We start from the raw sequence: 19,938 nt of genomic DNA on the forward strand, positions 1-19,938 counted from the left end.
TACACACATGCACACACAACACACAAGTCCCTATATACACATATATACATATACACATACATATATATATATATATATACATATATATATATATATATATATACATATGTGTACCTATACATACCTACACATACACACATATATATACATACAAATACAAACCCATTCCCTAATTTATATATATATATATATATATATATATATATATATATATATATATATATATATATATATATATATATATATATATATATATGTATGTATGTATGTATGTATGTATGTATGTATGTATGTATGTATGTATGTATGTACATGTATGTGTGTGTCTGTGTGTATTTGTATCCGTCTTTGTCATCCTTACCACTACAACTTGACAACCGACAACCAGTGTTGGTTAGTTTACATCTCCATAACCTAGCAGTTCAGTAAATGAGTCCAACAGAAGAAAAACCACACTTAAAATATATATATTGGGATCGATTTCCTTGACTAAAACCCTTCAAGGCAGTGCTCCAGCATGGCCGCAGTCAAATGACTGAAGCAAGTAAAATAAAATAAAATATATCTGGACAGTTAACACTGACCACATGCCATACCATTTAATGCATCTACATTCACACTGTTCCATCAACTACAGAATGGCTGTGAATTCATTTCTTTGTTCATGTGACTCCTCCAGCACATGGCACTCTTTCCTTATTTTAAATGAAATCTTTAACTCTGAAATCCACTCCTGCTCAACTCTCACTCTACTGTAATCCATACAGCTATGAGCCAAGATGGTAGCCTCTTCATGATGGTTCAACCTGTTAAAAATAGCAGCCAAATAATCTTCTAATATACTTTGTCATCTTTAAAATAATAGTACATTGGATAATGTTGTTCGTAGTACACTATGCCTAAAAATGTTTAGATGGTCTTGGGTAAAGTGCCTTTTATCATATCTCTACTCAGTTAGGTCTACTTAGTGCTAAACAACAACACTATAACCAAGTATACTTAAACTTAACTCTAAATATTATCATGTTTAAAAAAACAAACCTATTTGGAGTTTTGTCAGTTTTGTGCGAATTCTCCCAGGTAACACATTTCTTTGAAACATGACTCATTTGAAACAACTACAGATACAACAGAGATAATAATTTTCCCTGCTAGATATGATTTGTTTTTCTATGAACCAGAAATAAGGCTTACGAGGAAGAGATGGCTTCCCTTTGCAAATACCTGAAGGGCACAGAAAGTGTGTCTAAAGCCAGCTGGAGACGTCGATCTCCTGGGGCTAAAAGCTACAGTAACACCCCCACTTTGTGGTTAGCCATATTGAGATGGCTTTTATACTTTACGTTGTTGAGCGGTTACTGTTTACATCTCGCTCTGAGATTTAATAAGAAATATATAATCTCGTATAAATTTGTAAAGAGTCGTTGGGATATTTACTTCACAAACAAAACACAGAACTTAGAAAGTCTAGAAAATGTCACCCACAACAGCCAATATTTTTAAGGTTTACTGTAAGATGGTATATTAGAGAAACAAAAGACATTTTTACAAAAATATTAATTAATGTGAAATAGCTTCATCTGGGATTGGAATCTTGAACAATGATAAGAACTCAAAAGCAATTTTGATTTTCACATTTCTCATAGGAGTAGGAATGGGAGTGTGGTAAGAAGTTTGCTTCCAAACCATATGGTTTCAGGTTCAGTCCTACTGCATGACACCTTGGGAAAGTGTCTTGTACTTTGGTTGTCAATCAAAGCGTTGTGAATGGATTTGGTCATCAAAAACTGAAAGAAGCCCATCATATATATGATGATATCATCTTGTCAGATAATAGCCATCTCACATTAAATGATAGCGGGGCATCTGTACATCACTGGATTTAAGTGACAAAAGCTTGTACAACAATTTTACCATTTTCTCAGTCACTATAATGAGTTCCATTGCAAGATGATTGATACTATTTTAACTGCAGTTTTATGTCAGAGTATCTTTCTCTTAGAAGAGTTGCCTTCTTCTTGGATTTGTTAAAAATAACAAGAGCCTCTTCTACTCCTGGAAAACTTATTTAATCCATAGATGGGGCCCTGATAGGTACTATTATTCCCAGTCAGAATGGACCCAGGATTAATGGTAATTTATGAGGGACTCCACACTCCCCACATCTCAAGAACTCCAGAACTGGAGCAGCACCACCAGAAGCATTTTAAATGCTATACACAGGGCATTGTTGTTCTTGGCATTCTTTTGTCTTGGGAGACAATGGAGTTGCACATAAACTAATCCAGTCTGGTTTTTACATTTCATGTCCTCTCTAGTTTCCTCTCCAGTTCTGCGCAGGCCTGGGCTAGATGTAAGAAAATCCTGGGTAGCCCAATCATCAGGATTCCTCTCTCGACCTTGCTGATGTAGTCCAAAGGAGTGCAGAGCATCACATTTGGCACCAGCTTGGTTGCAGGAGCTGCCGGGAGAGTGTTGAGTCGAACACTAAATCACCTACAGGGCTCCACTCCGGATATCTTTGAAGGTTGTCTCCTTTCCGTAACCCTGGATAGGGGCCCATACCGGGTACTGTCAGCCAGAGCCAGCTGAGCCCGGGACTCATGTCAGGCAGGGTTGTCACTCTCTGAAGTAGTGAAGAAAATCACTACCCACTACCTAAGCACATAAGATTTTATGTATGTGTATGTGTATATATGTGTATGTGTATATATGTGCATGTTTGTGTATGTGTGTGTGTGTTTTTGTGTGTGTGTGTGTGTTTGTGTGTGTGTGTCTGTGTGTGTGTGTGTGTGCATGTGTTACTGTCTTCTTTCCTTGACATCATGTGATTGTTGTAAGCAAGTATCACTGTCATATAAGTTGTGTACTTTATTTCCAATCTTCCAAGACATGTCTAGTCATAGAGAAATATTACCTTACTTGGAAAGAGATGAAGGTTAGTGACAGAAAATCTGTAGAAAATCTACTTCAGTGGATTCTGTCCAACTCATGCAAACATGGAAAAGTGGATTTTAAACAATGATGATGATGATGATGATGATGATAATGCTGAACATTGAGACAAGATCATATATTTGATCAACCTATGCTCATCCCAATCCATCATGAATCCATTATGGCTTTTCTGTTGCCATGTTTCAACTGCATCTTCTCAGCCTTGCATCTTGAAGTTCCCACACAGTCAAATAGATATCTGAATAATATCTTAAATAGATATCTGAATAATATCTTAAAAGTTTACTCACTATGTATTTATAACCATAACGCTTTTGGACTAATGATTCAAAACATTTGATTTATTAGCTTCATCTTTCATGCTTCCCTACATTTGGAGAGGGTATAGCAACAAAATGGGATTATATGCTCAGCAAATTGGAAAATCAAATTATTATTACAATAACTTATTTCACAAGTATAGTTTCTTGAGATTCAAACAACCAAGTCTCTGTGGGTTTATACTTATAAGGCATTAGCTTAGTTCCCACTTCAAGTTAAATCTGCTGGATATTTCTTCAAAAATAACATTTGAACGATGAATTCTAGGTTTAACTTGAGCTATTTCTTTGTATTTAGTTTTGTATTTTCTTCCACTCTAAGACAGAAATCCTCTGTCTTATCATTGACTTTGATGGCCAAGATATCACCTCTCCTCCAAGTTCTCGTCATAAAACTCACTGTTAGGCACCACTTTGCTATCAACCTAATTAAAATCCTTATAATAATTAATAATCTCTTCTACTTCTTCAGGTACTTGATGCCATCGTTGTTGTTGTGTCTTTTACACTGGATATTGTCTTCTCCTTTGTTGATGTTGCCCAAGCAGCCAAAGACGCCGCTGGTTTGATGGTTATGTTAAGATTATGGCGCATCACTCGAATTATCAATGGTATGTAACATAAATACTAAAATAAAAAGGTGTTTGATAGAAAGTTTAAAGTTTCATAATATTTATACTGCAATCTAAAACATGCATCTGAAGTTCAAATCATTTAAGTTTCATCCAATAATTTTTTTGTTATAAATACAATGATCACAAGAAAGGTATAAATACCACTACAACTTGGTTACCCACATTCTTGAGGTTTCATGCTTAATTTAAACTAAAATTTAGTTTAAATTAAGTTAGCTAAATGTTAAGAAAATGTAAAGCCATATATGAAAGGATATTGTCCTTTTAAGTATGGTTTTATATATTTCTAATAAAACTAAAGTGTACAACTCTAATCCTACCCAGAGTGGATCGCTCACAGTTGTGCTGCAGCATTTAAAGGAAAAATCAATGCTTTCAATGCCATTACCGACTGGCAGGCATTGAACCACTTCTGCACCATCTGAAGATGACCATCGCACACTTTGTTGTCCCAGACATAACAAAGCCTTCAAATATGTTAAGCATAGAAACCTGTCAGCTTTAGTTTTCTCTTAGTTTCTTCCAGCAATGTCTCATTTATTCAATCTAAAGTTTTCCTTCCATTACAGTGTGCTTTGCTCTCTCTCTCTCTCTCTCTCTCTCTCTCTCCAACCCACAATGTATCAACTCCGGAAATACCACAAGGTTCAATAATGTTTCTCCACATTCTTCATTCTATATTCCTGACTTATTCACTACTAGTCCCTAATCATACAAACTCCTACACAAATAGTACCGACCTTCATTTATACTTAACTACTTTATGCATATCTACATTCAACCTAGATATTTTATGCCAGATTTGCAGTGCTTCCAAGAACAGTTCCCACAACCTAGTCTTGTTAAACATCACCAATCCACAATCTTTACACATATCAAAGATACAGTCTTACACTGCAACCTCCTTATAAGTAAATACATAGTTGAAATCTTTAAAATCATTATAAACACTGAACCTCACATTTTTTAACAACTCCCCATGGTGACTTCACATGTGATGATGGCAGTTTTCCATCTTCAAAGATCATGAGGAAGAGTGGAAAACCCTTAAGTGGCCACCTAAACCAATCCATGAATGACAGGCTCTGGCACACTTAAGGCAAATGTGCAGGCTTTTGTTAGACAAATGTCATGACAATGACTTTCTTTCTTTGGCATGTCTCATTTGCTGCAGTTACTCTTGGTTACTCAAAATTGTCTGTAATGGTCTGAATACAGTATTACACCTCCTTCTGTGTTGCAATTCCTTTGCACCCTGTGGTGTTCATCTCTGCCTCAGTGAGATAACATTTCAGCTGGTCTTGTATAACATGGTCAGAACTACATCCAAAAGACCAGGGTTCTCATTCATGGCCAAAAGATACTATCGCCTGCCTGAGTTACTACTGACTTTCAACAAAGGTCGAATATAACCTACCTTGGAATATTGCTCCCATATCTGGGATGAAGCTACTGTTACACATGTACACACACAAACATTCTTGATAACTTTCAAAGCAATGCTATTTGACTGATTGACCAAAAACTCACTCATCAACATGTTGCAACCAGGACTTAGGGATATAATACCCTACCTCTTTTACTCTTTTCATCACTACTGTACCTCACTACTCCAGAACCTGCATCTAACATTTTCCGCAATCATTTATTTGTAGAACTGCTCTGATCTCTAAAATTCTTTCCCTCACACCTTTGATGTACTTACATTTCAACTCGCTACTTTGTTTTAGTTCCAATGTATTATTGCAAACACTCTTGTTCATAATGCCTCAGTTTTAGTGTTTAAAAATACAGATATATTAAATTTAAATGCATCCAAATAACTAGAAATAAAAGTATTTGAAAGTAATGAAAAGGTAGGTTCATCATCATCATTATCATCATCATCCTTTAACATCCACTCTCCATGCTGGCACAGGTTGGACGGTTTGACATTGAGCTGACTAACAGTTATATAGTTACATACAATTATAGAGTTATATTCACTGCTTCCTGCTGCAACCATCCATGAGTATATTGGTTCCCCCATCTCATCCAACACACACTGGGACTGTGTAGATATTAAGGATGCTTCACGTCCTTCTGTGACTAAACTATAATAAAGTCATATGGGATAGAAAATAGAACAACACAAGTGAGGTTTAGCCCAACGTAAACTAATTTTATAATGATTCATCTCAGAATGTCATAAAAATGGTATTAAAACTCAGAAATCTGAAGAAATGAAATTCCAGATGATCGTCAGTCATAAATGGATGTTATGGACAGAGGCCGAACTAATTAAAAATGCTATGAACTGAAAGTGAACTAATTAGAGAAGCTACTAAAGGTGACTGAACTAACTGAGAATTCTATAATATGAAGTTGAACTAATTAAAGATGCTATAGATATGATGTTGAATAAATTAAAGAATTATTAGATTTTTGAAGCACAATAATGTTCGTTAGTGGCATTGGTTATAAGAACTGATAATTATTGTATACAATTATTGTAATAAAGTTGTGTGGTATTTATTTACTAGAGGGGATACGTGGCTTAGTGGTTTGGGTGTTAGGCTCATGATTGTAAGATTGTGGTTTCTGGACCAGGTGATATATTGTGTTTCATGTTGTTCCTGTCCACTCAGCTGGTAAGACTGAGTAATTCTGCAACAGACCGGCATCCCATCCAGGGAGGAAAATATACACCAGAGAAACTGGGAAACTGTCCCTATGCTCCTTACAGAATAATGTGGAGTAACCATAATCATAACCATTTATATATTGCTCAAGAAATATAGCTACATTTGTAATATGAAATAACTGAGAATCATAAGGGAATTGTGAACTTGCTTTTCCAAGCACTCAGCCCTTCACATTAAACAATAAAATAAATTGTTTTTTTCCAAATTAAAATAGGGAACCCTGATATATCTCTGTGCAGTCTACATGAAATGATATCTCACTGTAAGATCTCTTAATCTGTTAGATTAAGCAACAGGAGGAAGTGGGACAAATTATCAGAATGCATTGAGCAGAATACTTTGCGATACCTGTTCCTAGTCTCTGAATTCAAATCCCACCAAGGTCAAAAACTGCAAATCCAGAACAATGGATTGGAAGCACAGTTTCAGGCAAGATGTATTGAGGTATCTGTTCTTGGTGGAGTAAAAGCAACTCCTGAATTGACACTAGGGTCAGTTGAATCAGCCCAAGTTGAGAGCTTTTTCTTAACATTAGAGGCATAGAGATGGGAGGCTATGTAGATGGGCAACCATCAGTCTTCCTCAAAAAAAGAAAATAGAGAAACGTCTTATCCAAGCCTGTGTATACATGTACAGATACATGGTAAACTTTGACTGATGGAGGCCTAGGAAGGGGAGAGAGAGAGGGGGAAGATGGAGAGAAGGAGAGAAAGAGAGGGAGAGAGAGAGGGAAAGAGAGAGAGAGAGAGAGAGAGAGAGAGAGAGAGAGAGAGAGAGAGGGACTGGTCTTGGTTAAATTTGTTCCAGTATGTGAATTCCAGTTTATTTTCATTGCAGTCAGCCAGGTTTATGAATATATCATAGGATATTTGAACATATATATACCATCAAATTTGATCTGATATCAAGTGTTGAAATGGGGATTATTGTATCCTATTGTAATCATATTGGTCATTCAGTACATTGAATTCTTTCCTTGCCTTTCAATGTGTTCTTTGGCAATATTGAATTAAAATAAAAGTGGTGAGCTGACAGAATTAATAGCATACTGGTCAAAATGCTTAACAGAGTTTCTTTCAACTTTATATTGTGCATTCCAATTTCACCAAGATTGACTTTGCTTTTCATTCTTTTTGAGTTGGTAAAATAAGTACCAGTAAATCACTGGGATCAGTGCAATCAACTACCCTCCTCCCATTAAATTTCAGGTTTTGTGCTATAGTAGAATAATTAACTTGAAATTAAAAAAGTAACAAAGCAGTAACTTGAATAGTACATGTGTTTATTAAATACCAAATATGACTTCACCAATAAAAAATGAAGAATTAATTGTCATTAAATTATTGTAAACTTATAAAAGTTAACTAAATTCCCTGGTCTTAATTACAAAATCAACTCAAAAAGAAAAGTGGTTTGAACAGAAAAATCAAAATTAGTAGACATAAAGTTTATGTTTTATATATTTATTGATTTTCTCTTGTTCTTGTGATGGTTATGGAAGTTAGAGTCTTCAGTCATCTCCATAGAGTTCTATGAGAATAAACTGTCATTAGATTTTCTGGTTGGATTCCTAACTGAACAACTGAGACTATGGATATAATAATCAACCATCATGTTCTTGGTCTAGCCTTAAGTTTCCAGCTGGTTGGCTCAGCTTGAAGAATCCATCTTGTGATTCTTTCCTGCGACATTCTAATCACGTGTCCATAGTACTAGAGCTGTGACTTCTCAACGCAGAGAAGTATCAGCTCGACTTAGAAAGACTCCCTGACCTTTCAGTTATGCACCCTGTTTCTAAGTCTATTTATGTCTGATAAATTTTGTAATATTTTATGATATTCCTCACACTTTTAAATCTAGATTTAATGTGGGGTTTTCTTGTTTCTTTTTGTTTTATTATGCATTCTCTTGGACAAAAATTTACCAAGGCCCAAATGTTTGAATATTTCTTCACAGGTGTGATCATTTCAGTACAAATGGAAGCAGAAAAGAAAATTAATAAAGTAGAAAAATTATTACATGCTGCCGAGAACGAGAATGAGTATTTACGAGAAGAAATTGCCAAATTAAAGGTAAGGAAATGTGATTAATATAGAAATATATTTAATAATGAATTATATTGGATGAGCAGAATCTGTAGAGCATCAGATAAAATCATCCTCATCATTATCATCATCATCATTGTTTAATGTCTGCCTTCCATGCTACATGGGTTAGACAGTTTGACAGGAGGTGACCTGGCAGGAGCCTGCACCAGACTTCTGCGTCTGTTTTGGCAGGATTTTTATGGCTGGATGCCCTTCCTTACACCAACCACTCTATAGAATGGACTGAGTGCTTTTTACTTGGCACTAGCACAGTTTGACATGGTGTTTTACAGCTGGATGCCCTTCCAAACATCAAACACTTTACAGTTGTGGACTGGATGCTTTTTAAGTGGAACCAGCACCGGCAGGGTCACCAAGTAACTTGCAAGACAAGGATCCTTTGCAAGGGGAGGAGGCATTGGAGGAGGGGATTTGTCAGATGATGAAAGGTTATAGTGAGACAGAGAGACAGAAACAGATGTCTTGCTGTAGAGGAGGTATATGGTTACTTGGCCAGAAAGAGAGAGAGAGAGAGAGAATAGGAGAGAGAGAGAGAATAGGAGAGAGAGAGAATAGGAGAGAGAGAGAAGGAAGAAGAAGAGAGAGAGAGAGAGGGAGAGAGAGGGCAAATGAAAGGAAGTAATTTATATCAGATGAACTGCAGAAGACAATAAATATCTAAGAAACTGGAAAAAAATGTTGTAAATAACAACAACAACAACAACAATAATAATAATATTCTGCTCAAAACCACAGATTTGCAAGCCAGTTGTTTGACCTTAACCAGCTGAGCATGTCTCTTGGTGGCTGGCAATATATGCATCTCTGATCATGAGCAGAAGTAGTGGACGAGCATCATAGCCATGTGTTGGGAAGAATCCTTTGGGGTTTGAATAATTCGCTTCCAGAAATATGGGTGTTTCATTCATCATCCTTAAACAAATCTTATTCAGAGACCTTTTGAGTAGGATGCGCCACTGAACCTGAGAAAATTCTAACTAGGCCCCACCAGCAAGATCATGTGCTGTTTATCTTGATATGAGTTCACCATGTTGAATATGTATGGTTGTGATGCATGTGCCCTGTGTACTCGTATCAGATGGGTAGTCATGATGGGTGTGGTAGGCTTCATATATTTGTACTCTAGTGTCACTTTTATAGCATACACTGCTCTCTCACTCAATAATAATAATAATAATAATAATAATAATAATAATAATAAAGCCTTCAAAATTTGCCACAAGGTTAGCAATTTCAAGTGTTGGAGTAAGTTGATCACATCAACCCCAATGTTCAAACGTGCTCAACTTATTTTATCGACCCCCGAAAGGATGAAAGGCAAAGTCAACCTCAGTGCTATTTGAACCCAGAATGTAAAGATGGCTGAAATACTGCTAAACATTTTGCCAGGCATGCTAACAGTTCAACTAGCTCACCGCCTTAATAATAATTATAATGGTTTCAAATTTTTCCACATGGGCAGCAATTTTGGGGGAGAGGATGAGTTGATTACATCGACCCCAGTGTTCAACTGGTACTTATTTTATCGACCCCGAAAGGATGAAAGGCAAAGTCAACCTCAGTGGAATTTGAACTCAGAACATAGCGAGAGGTGAAATACCACTAAGCATTTTGCCCGGTGTGCTAACGATTCTGCCAGCTCACTGTCTCATGGCACTTTTAAACACTATGGCCAAACACCAAGAAACCCCCAAATATCACAACTACTAAAAATTGTTCTTTTGCATACAGCCCTCATCCCAAGAAAAACATTGTCAACCTGAAAATAGCTGATTCTCTTAAATCTCTTTCAAAACTGAATTACAAATTTAACAGAATATTATTTCTGACATTCTGGTCTCCTTTTCATACACTGTATCGTTGCTAATCATAAATAATACCCATCCAAAGTCTGTGGACTTGGAGGTTTCTGAGTGAGACTTGGAACAGCTCATATAAAACAAAACAACATAAAAAATAATAACAACAATAATTGGATGCATTGGGGAAATTTCACATTTTATTAATTTTCATTTATTTTGACTCTAATGGGTGTTATGTCCGTCTGTCTGTCTGTCTGTTCCCTCTTCATGGTCAAATGGTTGGACCAATGGTCACGGTGTTTTTCAGAATTATGAAGGAAGCAATCAGGAAGGCTTTTAGTGAAAACAATGTGAAAAAATATGATTATTTATTGGATATTGAGTTTTATATGAATAAATCACCTTAGATTTTTTTTGTTAAAATTCCAGTGACAAGGATTAACACTGGATTCCCCCCCCCCCCATGAATTTAGAGGGTTTAGATTTGTGATACTATCCCTTTATTTCCCATCATAGATTGGCAGATTTGTCATCTTACTATAATGGGCATTATGTCTGTCTGTCCATCTGTCCATCTTTTTGTCAGTTCTCTCCTCATGGCCAGATGGCTGGACCAATGGTTACAATAATTTCCAGAATTATATATATACTCACACGTATACATACATCCACACATATCAACACATATATGTATATATATACATAAACATGCACGAATATATTAATAGGTATGCACACTCACACATACATGTGTGTATATATATGCGTTTACTCTTTCTACCCATCGCCCCTAAGAAGAAGTTAATATAGATCCATGTGGGTCGATTATTTCTGATTGGTTAATGAAATTTTGTTTACTCCATATGGTTTCAAGGAAAGCATATTTGTTTTTAACAATTTAATCAAATATACTTTCCTTGAGATGCTATAGAGTAAAGAAAATAATTCAAAATTTCATTAACCAATCAGGACCAATGAACCAACATGAATCTATGTTAACTTCTTAGGGGTGATGGGTAAAAAGTGTAAATGCATGTATATACATACATATATATGTAAGTGTGCATACGTATTAATGCATACGTATTAATGCATCCGTACATGTATATGTATATATATGTATATGCATGGATATGTGTGGATATAAGTATATGTGTGAATATATGCTTGTGTCTCTGTGTATATATATGGACATATGGATACATATATATATGTGTGTATATGTATATGTGAATACTTGCATACATACAAATTTTCATAACTTTATTTATATCTTATAAATGAATATTCCATTCTTTTATTAACTATAAACTTACCTTATTTATATTTAAATTTTCTCTATCATCTCTATTTAATTTATTCATTCATTGTTCTAATTCAATTTACCTGCTCTATCTTATCTCCAATCAAACTGTAAACCCCTCATCTGAACATATAACAATACAAATCATAAACCATATCATTCAGTCTGCTATGATGAATCCATAAACACATAAAACATCCAAAGGAATATTTTTCCCCCTCTGAAGATATTATGCTCATATCATATAAATTTAATATTTACTGAGTATTAATTGAAACGGCTGTAAGGGATGATGATTAATTTTCTGTTAAAAATAAACAATTTTTAACTTCCCAATCTCCATTTGCTTTGTCTTCTTTTATATATACATATATGTAACTACCATCTTGGGTCCATCTGCCCTCTACGAACCCAATGTAGAAGATCTAATGTAATTTATAAATGCACCATCCTCAGCACATTACACAATTCTACAGCTATATATATAGGATCGACCATAAATTTTAAACAGCAATATGCCACTCATCTCAATTCTTTTAGACACAAGAAACACAGTAAATCCACAACACTCGCCAGTCACATACATCATCTCAAAAATAGGAATATTCCCTTCACTTTGTCATGGTCCATAATAGATTCAGGGCTTCTATACCAAGGTCAACACTTAGCCTGTAAGTTATGCCTAAAAGAGGTATTCCACATATTAAATCACAACTCCTTGACACTACTAAATAAATATAATGAAGTCCTAAGTACATGCAACCACTGCTTTTTTCATACCTTCAAATTTTACCAGAAATCTATATGCAACCTAAATAACCACACAGCATGTATCCACAACATCCCTTAAGTAATCCTAAACAACCCTACTTAATTTTCCCTTGCCTCCATTTTAATTTTTAATCTTTAATTTGTTAACTCCCTTATCTTACTTTAAGGATCTCAGTCATTTAATACTACATATTTGGACATACAAGCCAATAATGTGTGTGCATGTATTTTTATGTATGTAAGTATATGTATGCGAGTATATGTATGTGAGTATATGTATGTATATGTAGATATATATATATACATATATATGTATATGTATGTATATATATATATATATGTACATGTGTGTGTTTCCATGTATATATATGTGCATATGTATATACAAATATATATGAGTGTGTGTGTGTGTGTGTGAAAATATGTATACATAAGTACCTGTATACACACGTGCATGTGACTATGTGTAAGTGCAATTTAAGTACTGATAATCTTTCATATGACCTCAGAATTGTTGGTCTCTTATCCCTCAACATTAGTCTCTTATACCTCAATAAAGACATGGAGCGGAAACACAGTATACAATTAAAATGTATGGATGATGCTAACAGGAAATATAGCTACTGATGGGTGCATTATATCATGCCTCATATCAAAGGGTATGCTTTTGCCTACCAAGGGCAGAGATAGCCACAAAACACATAATAACCAATGAATTTAGTGAATCCCTTAAACACCTGAAATGGGATTGAAAATGTTGATTATATTACACTTCTGTGAAAAACATTACACATTTGTTCAGTAGCTTCCCTAAAATGTCTTTCCACAAAAGAAGTAAATATATATTCTTTTCTACCCAAGGCACAAGGCCCGAAATTTTTAGAGATGGGGACCAGTTGATTAGATCGATCCCAGTATGCAACTGTTACTTAATTTATGAACCCCGAAAGGTTGAAAGGCAAAGTTGACCTCAGTGGAATTTGAACTCAGAATGTAAAGACTGTAAATACCACTAAGCATTTCACTGGCATGCTAACATTTTTGCCAACTCACTGCCTTAGAAGTATATATATGTTGTTTATACTACATGCATATGTATATAGTTGTTTATGCAGTATGTATATTGTTTGCTAAAGCAATATACAATGCAACAAATCAATACAAACAATATTGGTAGAATATTACTATCAAAACTTCTTTCAAGTGCAAACTTAACAGGTCTGATATATTTGTCTAAGACAGAATAGAAAAATGCTGTACAGCTGTAGATGTCAGCTGCTCCAAAGCTGTGAGTAAGTATGGATAATGGCTTTGAAACTTACAGCTTCTGTACCAAGATTGCAAATTTACATTTATATAAATACTCACTGTTGTATTTGATTCTGTTAGTAAATACTTAAGGGACGATCTGGAGAAGTTGGGATTTGGGGGTAAAAGAAGTAACCAACCAGCACACACTTTGTAACCACAATCTATAAGCAAAAACAAAAATATGCAAGACTTTTCTGAACTCCAGTGAAATAACACTTCACAGTCTGATGTGAGATCCTATAATAAAAATATGTATATTACAACAGGGTTCCATGCTTAGAGTTGGCTTCAAAGTCAAACTTGCTATCCTCAATTCAGTTTTCAAAGCTATCCTTATCTATGGGTGTGAATATTGGATAATGATTGAAAGAGAATAATCATAAATATATGCAGTTGAAATGGGAGTACTCAGAAGGATCTCTGGAGTAACATTACTTGACAGAGTGCACACTCAATGATCAGGGGCTCTCTCCAAGTTGAGAGGAATTTCACCACATTGAGAGGTCACAACTCCGGTACTATGGAAATGTGATTAGAATGTCACAGGAAAGACTTGCAAGGCAGATTCTTCAATCGCCATAACCTTTCCAAGAATAGTGGGCCAAGAAGATAAACTAAGGAATGGATTCTAGTGACATAACATACTCAAATTACTGCTATTAAGTACTGGAATGCACTATCAGAGAATTTTAGATGCTTCAAAAATTATATCTTTTGTTGAAAAAAAAATTAATTTTATGAGTAGGAATATTTTTCAAAAAGTTTCAGTTGTTTACACCTCATGCATGTTTTTGTTAAGATGGCGCCAATTATGTTTTTTTTTTTTTTATTATTTACAGGAAAATGATGCTTCAAACATCTTCAACGAATGTCATAGATTCAGTTGAATTTTCTAGTTAAAATTATTATTTTTATGTTCTATAGTCATTGAGAAGCCACAGATGTAATTTTTTTGTTGATCTCCAACAGTAACCAAAGTAATAGCAGCAACAGAAATATTAAAACAGCCATAAAATATTGAAGTAGTTAAATAAAAGAATGGTTTGTGTGTATATGCCAATCTATTTGAGATGTATGGAGAACTGTCATTTCCTTTTTACAATTGTATAATTTCTGTTATAGGCAATTGTGGAGACATGAGCTTCTTTCAAATCCAGTGGAAAGAGCTCATCATAGTGGAAGTGCTTCTGTACTTAAATATATATATACTGATTTCTTAACTGAAGGATTTATTTAATGAGCAAAAAGTAAATAAATAAATAAACAAAATAGAATTAAAGCCAACATTATGGATGATTAGGCAGGAAGACATAAACAAATTCTGACATTTTATAGAAAAGAAATTGCTTTAATTTTCTGGTTGACTAGTTTCAATATCGACGTGAGACAGAAGATAAATGAAAACCAGGAAATGACAGAAAGGTTGAGATAATTAGAAATGTCTAAAGAATAACATTGGTTGTGACAGATATTAGCACAGAGGCATTTGGATTTATAAATTTTATGTGCATTTATGGCTTCTAAAAGAAATTCATAGTCAGATATTCTTCAGATAAATTTCCATACATCATAATGAATTCTAAGATATAAAACAAAAACATCTGTATCCCCTTAGAAGTATTTTGGTAATGTCAAAATTTCAGAAGTTCATTAATGGTGCCAGGTACTGTAAAGTATAATTTTACATTAAAAATATAGCTAAAATATAATTTAACTGAATTAAGGATGATAGTTTTATTGATATATCTTGATCAAATCAATTGATGATCCAGAACAGTCTTGGGTAAACTGCAGCCTGTGGGATATTCTAAATAGCATGCCTAAACAAAAAAAAAAACTGTCTTGAATTTTTTTAGTAGTGTTGCTCTGATGATGAGCCATGTTTCATGCATCACACTTCTTAGAAAATATTATTCATTCCTGCTCAAGAGGATTGGTTTCAAATTTTGGCATAAGGCCAGCAAATTTGTGAGACAGGGGTAAGTCAATTACATTGATCCCAGTGTTCAACTGATAATGATTTTATCGAGCCCCGAAAAGCTGAAAGGTAAAGTTGACCTTGGTAAGATTTGAACTCAAAACATAAAGTCAGTAGAAATGCAGCTAAGTATTTTGTCTAATTCAAATTTTGGCACAAGGCCAGCAAGTTCAAGGGAAGAGGAAAGTCGATTACATCCACCCCAGTGTTCGACTGGTACTTATTTTATTGATCCCAAAAGGGTGAAAGCAAAGTCTGCCTCAGTATATTCTGAGAATTTGAACTCAGACTATAAAGACAGACAAAATGCCACTAAGCATTTCACCCAGCATGCTAAAGATCCTGCCTGCTCTACAATATTAACAGCATTTTCAGATTCAACTTGTAATCCACAAACTTTTATAAAAATGAATAAGCACTATTTATTTTGATGACAATGTATAACGCATTTGTCGTCATCAGTTTCATATGAAGTTTAGATATAAATATTTTGTCTTAGAGGTGAAAATTGCTGTAATTAATTTCCTACAATGCCCATTAATTTATTTGTTTCTTCAGATAATAACATTGAAATAATAAAATCACCAGAAATATGAGTTCCCTATAAAACAGATTTTAGCTGTTAGCTAAACGTAATTATTATAGATAATCAATTAAAACAATAGCCATTTTCTTGTGTCAAGTCATTCAAATACATTTATTTTTACCTGGAGAAATAAATGAGGAAGATTCAGAACACTGGAATCACCTTTGTCTTTTTTTCTCTCTCTATTCCCACTCTACTCCTGCTTTGACTCCACCTACAGAAAGTAGAACATGTCATTATAATTATCAACTCTATCTACCTCCACACAACCTACTCTCAACCTCCACTCCAACTCAACTCTAACTACACCTTCTTTCTCTACTTTCACTCTCCCACCACTCCATTTCCACTCAACCTCCACTCTACTGCTTCTCTACCTCCAATCAACCACCACTATGTCTCCATTCTACTTCTATTCACTCTCCATTCATCTTCCACGTAAGCAAAACAATCTACCGTAGCACCTTTCTCTACAAATGTAATCTTGTGGCTGATAAAAAGTAATCATATTTACCAAGGTATATTAACTCTATAAACACAAATGATTAAGAGAAAAAGTTACAAAACATTTAATTTGAACATAAAAACATTTAAAATCTTTTGATCAAGTGATCGGTTGTAGCTCTAGTTTATTATCTGCTCTTCATCCCTGGAAAATGCTCTTCCAGTTCACAAAACAGTACCCTCAAATTTTAACATTTTAACAGTTTAAAACAAGTTCAGTGATAAATTTTAAAAGTTTAACATAAGCACAACACTTTAACAATCACCTCTTTAACAATCAGCACTCCTTTAACAATCAGATTACTCTGTAATGTTTATTCATTTGCACTGTTTTGAATTAATCATGCTTTATTTTAGAGTTTCAAGATTTTGATGATGTGACTGTTTATCTTTAGAATGACCGTGTAGGTCAGTATGAGTGGCTAGATCTGGTTAGTATAAACATAAAACAGGTAGAATATTTGAGCTGAATACAACCAGTTTAAAAGTTAAAGGGTCATATGATAAGTCAAGACAAATAATGAACAATGTGGTCACTCAGTGTGCTAAAAATAGCCTTCAGATTCCCTTAAAAACATTCAACTGTAAAAATTTTTAAATGGATATATTGGACAATGTAATCCAACATATATCTGAAAAATAAGTATAGTCTTTGCTGATGTAACTTTGATCCTAACTCTGCTTGATCAGAGTGCCTTTGAGGCAGACATCAATAACAGCATCAATGACTGATAATGTAAATGAAGAATATGTCATTCACAAACAGAACTAGATTCAATACTTCCTATAAGCTAATATAGTTTTAGGTGGGTACTAGCCTGATATGCATCAAACTTCCATTAAATTATTTAATAGTACTATTACTAGTAGTAGTCTTATTAAAACATGCTGCATAAGTTGCCTGGAGTTATGGCAACAGCAATCAAATTATTAACCTTTTTGATAACAATTTGCCCAAACCTGTTCATGGTTTTATGATATTAAATTCCAGTTTAAAAGTGATTAAATTAAAATCTTCCATCAACATTTCTTGTTATTTCATGTTCCCAAACCAGCTTAATAATTTTACTAAATTCCTTGCCCTTCCTCTTCCGATCAGCTCCCGAGTTCCTGTCAGCTCCCCAGCTGCTGATGTCATCCCACACGCCACCCTGATCTTAAAGATCACATCTCCTCTACACCACGTTAAAGTCCACCATCCAACCGGGCGGGCGCCTTGCGCATTGAGGTTTCCTCAAGCTAGGCACCTCGTTCTCCTCCTCTCCACAATTGTCATCCAATGAAGAGACAATCCTGCGAAGGTCCAAGACATATTGCAGCATCCCATCTACGGAGACGTTGTTTCTGGAATTGACCGACGTCACCGTTCCTCTGCTCCATTGAGACATACAGCGCGCCTTTGGTGGCTTAACCCAGACTTCCTCCCCTATTTTCACATGCGTAACGTCTCAACACAAACGTCCATCACCTCGTCTCCCATGTACCATGATATATGCTCGTTCAGCTCTTTACAGTCCAGCACCGGTCTGACTTTTCCCTTCGTCGGCTGCACCACCACCACCAGATGTAGCACTCCACTCACCACCTCCTCCTTCCATGGGACAAGGACTCCTTCTTTGATCCATCTCTCTACCTCGTCTTCGAACTTGATCCTGGTGTGACCTTTCAAGGTACACTGGTAGCAGCACACCCTGTTCTTCAGCATCAGGGGCTTGTCTTTCCATCGCCACTCTATCATCCGCCACTGACCACTGAACGCTGCCTGAAAATCCTTGTCCTCAATGGTGTAAGCAGCGCAGTCCCTCGTGGAGCTCTGCTCTCTCTGGCGATCCTGACTCACAGCGCACGACACACTCACACTTCTGAACGTGACCTCATCTCCTGCAATACTGACACCACCGAGGCGGTTGATAGCATTTATCTCCATCACCACATCAATCCCGTCTATCACGCATTTGAACACAATTACCTGCAGCCTTAGCGTCGCACCTCACACCGCTATCTCTACATTGCTGCCGGCCTTACATCGGATTTCACTGCCGTCGACCTCCCAGACGCTACTTGCCTCACTCCATTTCTTTGACACCCATGGAGTCATGAGGGTGGTCGTGCAACCTTTATCCACGAGGGCCTTGAACATCCCCTTGGCCTCGACATCAATTATGGGCAGTGTCTCCAAAAGCGCCTCTATTCGTTTGCGGGGAAAGTTTGAGAGGCAGCAACTTCCCCAGTCGTTTCCCTGGTCACAATCACGGGCGATGTACCTTGTCTGTCTGCATCGATAGCAGACGGGCCCCAGTTGCGTACACTCCCTTGCCATGTGCGACCCCTGACATTTAAAACACCGGCCTGAGAACGGCTGCTGTCATTACACGGTAGGCTTCTTCACGTCTTTCTCCGGCCATTGTCCGTCTTTATGCGCCTCCGTTACCACCATCACTGTCGTCTTCCATCCAGTCTTTCACGTCATCACACGAGCTTGAGCCACAAGTTCACTCAGCTGCCATCGTGGTGACGTCTTATGTGGAGTGCCGAAATAGCTCATGGTGAATGTGGGAGATTAAAAGTAAGACACCTACCTTCTCTTCATCAACACAGACCTCTCCGATGGTAACAAACTCTTCCACGTGGCCCAAACCGAAACACTAAAAATAGCAGCTGCTGTCCCTCACATTGTCGCAGCACTCACACATCCAGCAACTCTCGGCTACTCCAATCGAAACGGCCCAATCATCTCATGCCGGTGCGCGCATCACCTATGTGCCCTTCCTCTTCGGGTCAGTTCCCAAGTTCCGGTCAGCTCCCCAGCTGCTGACATCATCCCACAATTGAAACAAAACAATGTACTTTATGAGAAAAATGGTAATAGGAGGGTCAAGCATTTTAGCATTTAATTTTAATCCCTTTGTCATCAATCCACCCGAGGCCATCCCTGGTTCTAGAGCACAAGTATCCTGTTTTGAAGTGATATAAATTCC

At 36.0% G+C, this 19,938-nt stretch overlaps 1 protein-coding gene across 1 annotated transcript in view; it reads left to right on the forward strand.

Annotated features, from left to right (window-relative positions):
- The window catches only part of LOC115209457, a 72,880-nt gene that overhangs the window by 30,909 nt on the left and 22,033 nt on the right, over positions 1-19,938 (forward strand). The window contains exons 7-8 of the mRNA XM_036501649.1: positions 3,751-3,889; positions 8,554-8,669. Coding sequence (XP_036357542.1) covers positions 3,751-3,889; positions 8,554-8,669 — 255 coding nt within the window. The remainder of the gene's footprint in view (positions 1-3,750; positions 3,890-8,553; positions 8,670-19,938) is intronic.

The sequence above is a fragment of the Octopus sinensis genome, linkage group LG3 (genome assembly GCF_006345805.1).
Source record: "Octopus sinensis linkage group LG3, ASM634580v1, whole genome shotgun sequence".
In the NCBI taxonomy this organism is placed as follows: Eukaryota; Metazoa; Mollusca; class Cephalopoda; order Octopoda; family Octopodidae; genus Octopus; species Octopus sinensis.